We start from the raw sequence: 10,408 nt of genomic DNA on the forward strand, positions 1-10,408 counted from the left end.
GGCCGTTGTGTTTATCGACATAGTTATATGTAACACCTAGCAGGATTTGACCTAGTCTCTCCCTAAGGCGCCTTTTAAAAAGGTCGTACATTTACGCAATACTCCATCTGAATGCAATTTCTCTGAAATAGAATTTGATTTCTAACTAAAGTTGGTTTCATTATTGTTTAGCTTACACTTTACGTCCACAACGACCTGCATCTCCGGAGAGTCCCCCATATCGTTTTTAGCCGAACAAGAGTAAACCCCAGAGTCGGAGCGTTGTACCGCCCGGAATGAAATCCGTTCCTTGATATCGAAGATGGACGCCTGAAATGTGTGATTTATTGTAAATCAAACTGTTCGTATTCTGGCAAGCTATACAGTATTAAGACAGAGTGCACGCCCAGCGGAACTAGATGCTTTCGTAGAACAACCGCATTTCCTCCTGAATCCTTTAAGTAATTATTTACATATTTTCGCAAGAATTACGCTAATTTGTGGTTGTTCAGAAGGTTTAAATGTGACTAGGGTCTAATGGATACGCGTACAGCGTAATGGGACAGTCAATTTCATTAGTAGGGAAACTTAATTAAATGTATGATGTGTAGCACAGGGGGCAAACGTAACCGCTAACTACATTAGGAACTCAGTTTAATTATTAAATTGCTATTAATTTGTTTCTGGACGGTTCTATCGAAACGGGGTTTTCTCATCACATATAGTGATCCGCTTGCCCCTAAATGTTTCATTTTCTTGTGGGGCAATTAGGACTGAAACATACAAACAGTTATTTCCGTTTCTGTTTCTCAATCGAATTGTCTTTACCCTATCGACCGTGAGGATTGCATCGTTTCTGATGATTTTAAATCGGACCTTCGATGAGGTGAGAAGAGCCGATTTTCGGCGAAGAGTCCCGATAATAACATAGGAAATGTTTTTTAAACATCATAACTCAAACATTTATATAGTTAACGTTTATACTATTAGAGCAGTACGCTATGATTTTGACACGTGGCCTTTCTCCATAGGTTTATATAAATTTGTATAGATGTGTTAATATTTCCGTACGATTGATTCGTTGCAGCAGGAAGATAGACGAGATTCTTCGAACACCAAGCAATTATCTAGTTCTAATGTAGATTTTTTACATTGAATATTAGTAGCATAGAGACGAAAGTGTTCCGTAAACATGTCTGGAATTAACCGTACCGTCGCAAAGTGTCATCAATAAAACGGTAGTCCGACCAACGAAGACACTCAACAAGAAACCAATTTATTTCTACTAAGGATGGTGCAATCAAGCCTCAGCGCCTATAGATGATCAGCCGTAAGATCTGATCAACTTCGCCCCTTAGGCACGCTCAGGAACGTGATGAAATTTAATGAACCACGGCTGCATATAAATTATATTTATGAAGCTGAAAAATTAGGTCCTATTTATTATAGCCTCTATATAGTTGGATTGAAATATATGTTGCGCGCTGATTCGAACCGCGCCATGCGTACCTGACCGGATTTTCTCCACACAATGTTTGCCGGTGGATTTGCATCTGCCACGCAACGTAATGTCAGATTGGCACCCTCCTCGATATCTTCGCGAGAGTTTCCTTCCAAACGTGCCGTCGGTCGGTCTGAAAGGGTTTATAGTAGACAATATTAGTGAACGATATATACTACAACGCAAATGTGATTGAATAAAGTAACATATCGTTAATAATGAGGCTAAGAGTGAAAAGTCGATCTAATCGTGTCGATATATATAACGCCGGAGACTTCGTTTTTTTAGGGTATAGGTTTCTCGCTTGTTTAACATTTGGAGAAGTCGATGAGTAGGAACGATGTAGAAAAACGATGAAATAAATAAGCACATTGCATGCAATGAGTTTTTTCTCATCGTGACCCAAAATGTACCGTTTGCCTGTGCCTAACTGATTTCCGGAATTGGGCTTGTTCTTTTTCGCGAACGGCAAGAGCTTCATTGCGTACGTCGCCAAAAGAGAGAAGAAGGCAGTGTTGGCTGCCTGAAGGATCAAATCGGTTCATCATTTGTTCCGTGCACTCGTTAAGTCGTCCGACAATATCAAGGTAGTTCCGACAGTGACCTGCAAGATACGCGTCTTCTAAGATGATCTTACAGCGGAAAACCTCGAACAACCGGATCGCGTCAAAGACTCCTTTTTCAAATGAGCACTGTGACTAGACGCAGCGATCCGAAATTGCCCTATGGGTGCACTAGGCAACTTGCGGCTGCTGTCTCAGAACATATGTCGTTGCTGTGAGCTCCCAGCAAAGGAACCTTAGGAATTGGCAGCAAATATTCGTGAAGATCGCAGAGTCTTCGCGTCGGGTGCGATGAGAACTAGCAAGTGGAAGATAAATTGTGTACACAAGCATGTGGTCCAGCATAGACTTTGGGTTTCAACGAGTCCGACAGCACTTGTAGGTGCCGTAAATGAGAGAGAAACTACGATACCGCCTTTAGGGCATCTAGCAAAGCTTTTACACTTGTTTCTACAAATTATAACTTACGTGTTTTGAAACGTTTTAAGTAGTTCTATTAAGATATTACGTCGCTGGTTCATATATGTGGAATCTTTGACTGTGACCAGTAAAAATGAATGAATGAAATTTGATTGATGTTTAGTGCTGCTGCTATTGTGTCGCAGAATGCAGGCTTCATTTTATACGTTCCGTGTTATGTTTTGAATAAAGCTTGTCCATCTGCATCTGTTCTCATTACTAAGGAAGACATTCTAATATTACACCGTAGAACAGCAATAGTTTATCGTATGATTTATAATAGCTGGACGTTTGAGGGTCGTTAAGTTCTCCAGCTTTCTAAATTGGTATTCATTATAAAGGAACATTTTGACTTGTAAGATCGGATGTAGAAAATCGTTCGTAGCCGCACAGACCAGTCTGGTCTAGACCGAATATATGACAAAACAAAAAAACAGCATACTAGAAGTTTTCTCTATTGGTGCTATAAATTTGTCATAGGCAAGACAAACATCTGTCGGTCAATCTGTAAGATGACATTTTTTTTCTTTATAATAAATCTTCGCTGCAGCATTAGGCTATGTAAAACTTATAGAAAAATCTACTGCCTACACGGCCTTGTTTAGTTCGCAAGTTCGTTCTGCAACATAAACATGACATTTCGTGTGTACGCCTCATAGTAGATGTGTATCTGTTGGTGAAGTTACCTTGGAGACACAACAAGTGGTCTGCTTTTTCTCAGTCAACTTGAAGTGTTCAGTCTAAATGGGGAGATATTTTCAGTTGTATAGATTTATCGTTTTCATTTTGTCACCGACCTGCTCCTTCCTGCTCTCAATGAGCCATTCAAGCTTCTGAAGTCATTTTTCTGTCGACCCCGTCAGTCTGTGTAACTATTGTGGTGATTCATTCCGTCTGTTCTGTCTCACTTACGCCCTCTTGTAATGCGGTCTCGCAGCCAAACGTTTCATTTGTCAATCTAATACTTTAATAGAACTTATCTATAGACCTACACACTTCCTATACAAGGACATGAGTGTTACAGAGCTACAGAACGGTGGTGACGAAGCAGAAAAACCTGATCTAGCAGAATGCGTCATCTGTGTTAACGAAACGACAGAGCAGACAAGTCGATAGTCTCGGCGACTGCGCGCTTTTGAAAACACATGGAATGGTTTGATAACGTTATGTACGCTACTATCCCAGCCTAGCCAGAGCCCTTCGATCTGTACCAGTGGGTCGGTCATAGCAAAGCGACGGTATTGGAGTACAGTCTGGTGCCAATTCGTTTTTTATATGACTCAACCGCTACCACTTCTGCCCCACTGCTACTGCGGCTGCCGTGTCGAAAGGGGCTTTTACATCTACGATAGCCTCATCAGAGCCCAATCGTTAAAGGGAGTTGTTGGCTAGTTTACCACCACCACAGGATGCAGTCAGGCTATCATATATCCTTGCCAACAGAGCAGGATCTTGGCGTGTTCACCCCAGCCAGAATACCCACTGCCTACAGCCTGCCTCCGCTTTTTTCAAGCAAACCACTACTATCGGCGCCACCACTTTTGAACAATGCGTTCCTAGGGAGCATGTATTGAAGCAACATTTTTGTTCAGAGTCCACAACCGTATTATAGCGGTCCAAGCAAGCTGAAGAGATGAGGTGCGACGTCACAGACGGCGAGCTCGTAAAGCTCCTTGGTCCTTCATTTAGGAATGGGTTGAACCTGAAAGAATGACGAGCCCCTTAGTCGCTTCAGTTAGTCACTTCACGACTTCGAAGTGATGACGGTGAGGGTGCCGACACTACCAAAAACATTTTGTTTAAAGTATTGAATACTGGTAGCGGTCATTGTTTTTTTTTACTATAGAAAATCTGTTGGACGTACATGAACGTGGTAGGCGGGTAAAGCGCCAGCCTTTAGTGGTCGCCGCCTCCTTAAAAGCATATACCTCTCCTTTTTCGCCCAGATACCCTCGCGGCTGGCCGCGTCCGTACGCATAACAACAACGTACGTGAAAACAGTTTCTGAGACAAGTTTTGCAGGCAAGTGAACCAGTAATACTACAGTTGCTACAAATGGCTTGGCTACTGCTGGCTCTGCTCGCAGCCAACTTCTAAGCAGTTTCGCAATTTTAGTCGTTTTCAGGCTTCTTTCGGAAGTCCGCTGCTGGCCGCCCCTTGGAATGTGCCGACGAAAAAGAACCCTTTATTCTCACCCTTGTCCCTTTCCCCTACTAGACAGCCCTGTCAACGCACATTTGCTCCTTCTGCTAGCTCCTTTTATGTATGAGGACGAGATGAGAGAAGAACTAAACAACGGGAACCGAGGCCATTCGCGTGCAGCCCTGTATAACGGAAGTCTCCTGTATCAATGGGGCCGGTTGAGAGTCAACGAAGGATACCGGCGTTAGTACCAGCGGACTATGGCTCTTCGCTTGACGCTGGTGCTCCTGCTGGTGCCATCGATTTCTACGCCTAAAATGAAGCGTGGCCTTATAGGATGACTTGGGGATTGAGCATCGGCCAGCGGCTAGATAGGGTATGAGGCGGTGGCGGTACGGCAAAACATACGGAGCGTAAGGATTTGGGACGTGGGGTAACGCCGAGGATATAGTGGTTGGAATACGGTGAAACGTCTGCTATTTCAACCGGATGGCTCATAAGCGACCTGCGTCGAAGTAGTGCGGGTACGAACGTATGCAATCCTGCGTGCAGCTGCTACTGCTGAAGGTACTTCGCCAATCGGATGGTTGTTAAGTAAAAAAATACAAGACGGCATCAGCACATGTATTTTTGAACACCGCCATCGTATTCAAGCCAACGCAGTCAAGGCTGACAGCGTCTTTTTTCATTGTCAGTCTTTCTCATAATCCCGTCTTACTCCTCATTTGTGTAGACGGAGATCGATGTATGGCATGTACAGTTTTTTTTCCATCGTCAAATCCACTTTGTATTTGACGGGCTCTTTTGTGTGTCGACTATTGCCACCAGGCACTTTAGAACACGTAGCTATATACATTCATAGCCGGGACTACGTATATGTAGGTGTACAGCATATGCAGTTCTATACATACATCAGAAAATCTTACGAGAACAAGAACGAGAGAGACAAGGGGAGATGACGCTTAGTAGTCCTGGCAAAGCGGCGAGGGAGAACCCTTTAGGATTGGAGAAACCGGCATACTTTGTGGACGTCGCACCTTTATCTCTCCCAATACTCTCCAGTGGGATATGTAGCCGGAATTGAAATCGGCTTTTTGCTCGAAGCCGCTTTCCGTTGCTCTTTGCCTTCTGAATATCTGTATCTTCCTAAAGGTAGTCCAAAGTAGGTCGGGCTGTTGTGATGGCGCAATGGCGATTCGAATAGAGAAAGAATAAAGCGCGACCGTTTCTAATTGAAGGAAAGCTAACTGCAAGGCCACCCTTGCACGGCAACACGACAAGACAGAAAGAAGAAAAAAAAAAAACAAATATACGCCCCAGTATCGTTGTCAACTAAACATATGGTCATAAGCTGTTAGAGTATCAGAGGGTTCAAGCATACTCATAAGTGACAAGATCACCGAAAGTGATCTAGCTGCGCCAGCTGGCAGCTGCGCGACGGCTTTTACTTAGATGGTCTACAATTCTTTATTGATCATATTGATAACAACACAGCTCTCACGATGACGAGTATGGCTATAAGCTCGATACATTTACAGGGGTTACGTGATAACTTTGTTCACCTGGTGTGGGCACGTATATATTTGGTATTAAATACAAATATATAATTAAATAATATATGGCCATTTCATGAAAAACAGTACTTGATGCCAGCTATTGGACGCTGGACCTTGAATCTTCGAAGTACAGCTCTGTTAATCTAAATTTGTGACGCAAATAGATACGTCGTAGTGCAGGTCACAACTTCCGAATGAATACGTGGGTCAATGGGTCTGATGCTAGCCAATGTTTATAGTTAGTAGTTATGAATAAAAAAAAAAGTGTTTTTTTCACCGTGAAGTACTTCTTACGTTTTTTTTTTCTCCACTTTAAACATCGTATCCTATCTATTTTTAAACATTTAGGGCTTTTGGACTAGTTTACGGCTTCTCCTCGCAAATCGTAAAGCAGACGCTCGCATAGCCACTCCTAAACGCTGCAGTAAGATTCATCAAGAGCTCAAAAGATTTCAAGCACCATTCAGCTGGGTTGCTGCAGCCACGCCTCTACATAATATGAATGAATCGCCCATCGTCACTCGGTTTAAAGAACGCCAGTTGTGGGTTTTTAGAAGCTAAGCGTTACTGAATGCTTACCACCTCTTTCGATGCCAAAGACCATCATAACAGTGAAGCTGAATACCTCAGTGAAGCCTAAAACATAAAACTTTGTCACGAAGATAAAGTCAGCACGATGTATTCATGTACGTCAATTAAACATTAATTCAGTCGCTCAGGCCACGTAGGCTGACCGAGGCCTTTTAGCATCCGGTAATGTTAGCGTCTTTGTGGACGCGTATAACGCTTTGGCCATAACACATGTGAGGGAAGACTGCAAGGTGTTCGCATCGGTAGACACGACGATAGATTGTTTGGAGCTGGACATCTCAGCTTAGGAGGCCAATCGCACACTATGAGATTTTTGCTGATGTGACATTGGAAACAGACAATCTCCGAAATATGGCAACAGTTTGCTTACAAACGAAGAATTTGTGTGAAGTGTTAAGGAAGGGGGAGGGATAAATACAGCCTTCAAGGGGCTGCAAGTTTAATGTAGCTTTAAGGAGGCTTTGTTTCTCGTTTTATTGCTCCCCAAGGTCTGAAATATCGGAGGCGTTTGCCGTTTGTGCTCTTTATACATCCATTATAGCTCCTTACAGGTATCCTCTTGATGCATGACTCCCCACAGCCGACCTTGTACTGCATCCCGCGTCAGCGAAGACGCTGTCCGTGTTCGCCATCAGTGATCGTCCTTGCCGCTAAATAGCCAGATATAACTATTGCTTTCTTCTAGTTAGTTGATACTGAGCAGAAACCTCAGGCAAATTGCACGAGACGTCAGATGCACCGGTACGAAGCACTCCAGACCGTAAGTATCATAAGAACAGTAACATATTTGCTGCTTAGCTCTAAATCATCATGGCGGGGTGCTTGGATAGTCTCTTCCGCGCACTGACCTTCACTACTTTCCAATGCTTTGGCGGGAACGGGCCCGGCCGATCTCGGTGCTGTGAGATAGGGAGTTGGAAATCATGTACTCTGTACTTAGAGTGGTTTATGCAATTATCGTTTTTTATCAATAAAATTGTTAGACTCCGTGGAACTTATAACCATCATAATAGCTAACCATGAGTTAAAGCAGTCCCTAATTGGGCCGCTCTTTCTTACCGATTTCGGGAACATATAGAGGCTGAATGTTTTAGCACTTCTAACGCTACATATATACATTAATGGGATCTTTTCAATCTGCAAGTTCACACGTCTTTCTTTTATCCACATTTTTATTTTATCGAAAAAAAAAAAGGGCTTTCTTAGGCGTTGGTATCGATTCTTCTGTAAGTAACCCAATTACCCGGAGCGAAAATAGCCCGTCCTGCAGGTAAACCTTCTTTCTCCATTGCTAATACATTGTATGTGATGGTAATTGATGATAACAATAATAATGTCGTATCTGAAGGGCACGTACAAAACAGGCGTCATTGAACAATGTACAAGACATAGCTATACACATATATATGTGTATACAAACCAGGGCTGTACGCAGCCAACGCTAGAAATCCGTACAACTCTCATGAACCAATGTTGCTTCTCTTTGGAATAACTCTATCCCCTGTGCCCGGGTTTCCGATTTGAAATTAACCCGCTTTCTAGACTGTGTCGATCATACACCCTGAAAGGTCATTCATGCCACCCAATGGGCATCACTGAGCTAAGTCGACTACAACGCGAGGGCCTATACGGGGCAGAAAGTACGAATATTATCTATGTCAGAAGCCTGCAGAATAATTTTAGTTGTAACGTAGCGACTTATTGACAGGATTGTTCTGATCTAATTTTTGGTTCAAGTATCAATGCCAGATTAGCTCGGCCAGGTATTCTTGCACAGAAATTATCACTGATCGAAAATTGGGAGTGATCAGTGATACAATCCGTCAATCAACATCGAGGAGAAAAGCACAACCCGGTCATACACAAGTTCAGACTGTGCTTGATGGTGATGGGAATCTTAAAAGAGCCAACTAATAAGCATACGTCTTCAAAACGGACCGTGAAGCTATTTCAAGTTCGAGTGTGAGAAATCGTTTGATGAGGAGGTTTATTTCTAAAACAATGCCACAAATTCTAACTGCTTATCTATTCTTGAAATTAACGTTGCCTCTGGATCAAATTTACCGCGACAGCCCACGTCCATCTTCATTTGAATTTGTAATTGCTTTAGGGCAACTGGCGATAACGCTCTACTCACACATGACATCAAGAGAAACAACGATTTCTTTGTATGCCGTTGCCGTAAGCTGGTGAGAATTGTCGAGCCTGATAGAATCGAGTGACGGATGGCTTGAGCTGGCATCTGCATATGCCCCATGATATGCCCGACACGAGAGCGTTCGGCTATTGTCCGCCTGAAACCATGATGAACGATTGCTATATATTAGTAACGTTAAATGAAGTTTATCTATCTGTTGGTTTTTATTCCAATACCCCTGTCTCGAACACGCACGTGACAATAAGAATCATTTTTAGAGCCGGCAATCTTTAGAAAAAAAAATTCGTATTCCTAGCATGTAACAAAAGGCACGTTATAACTACTGTAGTTAGTTAACAGCTCACATTCGAGATTATTACCTTTTTTGCAACGCATTTCCAGTCCCGTACATTGACTATTAAATGCTGCTTCACAAATCGACGCATCATAAATCATTGTATGTACAAGAAGAAAATACGCAAAAACATAGAAGTATATCGTTTAGCAGTCATAGGCACGAATGCAGGCTACTCTTATTGTTGGACACATTGTAGTCATTTGGGTGCGAATAGAACCATAGGACCAAGTAACGCAGGACGCGAACGTGGTAATGAGAAAAATATACGAGAGACATTTGCGTTGAAGCAAGCGCATCTTTCTTTTTATTACGTCACGGGTTCGTTTATCGTGTCTACTCAAGTACGTTGGGTGAGTTCCACGGGTTCTTCTCAGCCAATAACAAAACCTTTAAACCCGACTCATCAGGGTGACGGATCGAAACAGAGGAGACCCGCGTAATTTTTAAGGGAATTTCCAAGGAAAACTCTCATCTGCTCGGGATGTTTCTCGTTCTTTGGAGAAACGTATGAACGTATCACATGGATCTATGTTTCAACCCGTTGGAACTTATGATTCACTCAATGTCACCAATGCTCAGCTTCTAACTCCTAACATAGGAGTGACTCTATATACATGTATGTCTCACAGACGAAGAGTAATCCAGTAAAAGAAATTTGGCAGTGCCTCGCTTATACAACTTAAATAATGGTATAATATTATATAAGAGTTCCATCGCCAAAGCCGTTACACAACACTTGCGCCGTATGCTATTTCTACGTAAAGCACTTTATCTATTGCATTAAGTTAGATTATTTTTTTTCTACAATGTTAATTTGTGGACATTTTATTTATCTTATATTATCTTAATATAGAGCTTTAATAAGTACTAACGTTGCACCCAGGGCAAGCGCCCAGAGACGAAGCTACAGGCGCAAAATTCATCCTGGCTAACATTTCAAATCGTTGTCGATGATAAACAATGGATCGTCATGCATCAGTTCGATATTATAATAACAAAAGCTTCGTATTAGGGAGGGTTTGGCCAGAAGGCCGCAATTCTGCCCAAGAAAGACCAACGACCACCATAGATGACAATTTATATACGAATTTTCCAAAAACTACATGTAAATAAGATTTATAT

At 42.4% G+C, this 10,408-nt stretch overlaps 1 protein-coding gene across 1 annotated transcript in view; it reads right to left on the bottom strand.

The window, feature by feature from the left end:
• LOC111267418 (kin of IRRE-like protein 2) overlaps nucleotides 1-10,408 on the bottom strand; it is a 57,814-nt gene that overhangs the window by 26,891 nt on the left and 20,515 nt on the right. The window contains exons 6-8 of the mRNA XM_086971321.1: nucleotides 8,929-9,085; nucleotides 1,489-1,613; nucleotides 177-309 (exon numbers count right to left, since the gene is read on the bottom strand). Coding sequence (XP_086827447.1) covers nucleotides 177-309; nucleotides 1,489-1,613; nucleotides 8,929-9,085 — 415 coding nt within the window. The remainder of the gene's footprint in view (nucleotides 1-176; nucleotides 310-1,488; nucleotides 1,614-8,928; nucleotides 9,086-10,408) is intronic.

The sequence above is a fragment of the Varroa jacobsoni genome, unplaced genomic scaffold, assembly GCF_002532875.2.
Source record: "Varroa jacobsoni isolate VJ856 unplaced genomic scaffold, vjacob_1.0 scaffold_1182, whole genome shotgun sequence".
In the NCBI taxonomy this organism is placed as follows: domain Eukaryota; kingdom Metazoa; phylum Arthropoda; class Arachnida; order Mesostigmata; family Varroidae; genus Varroa; species Varroa jacobsoni.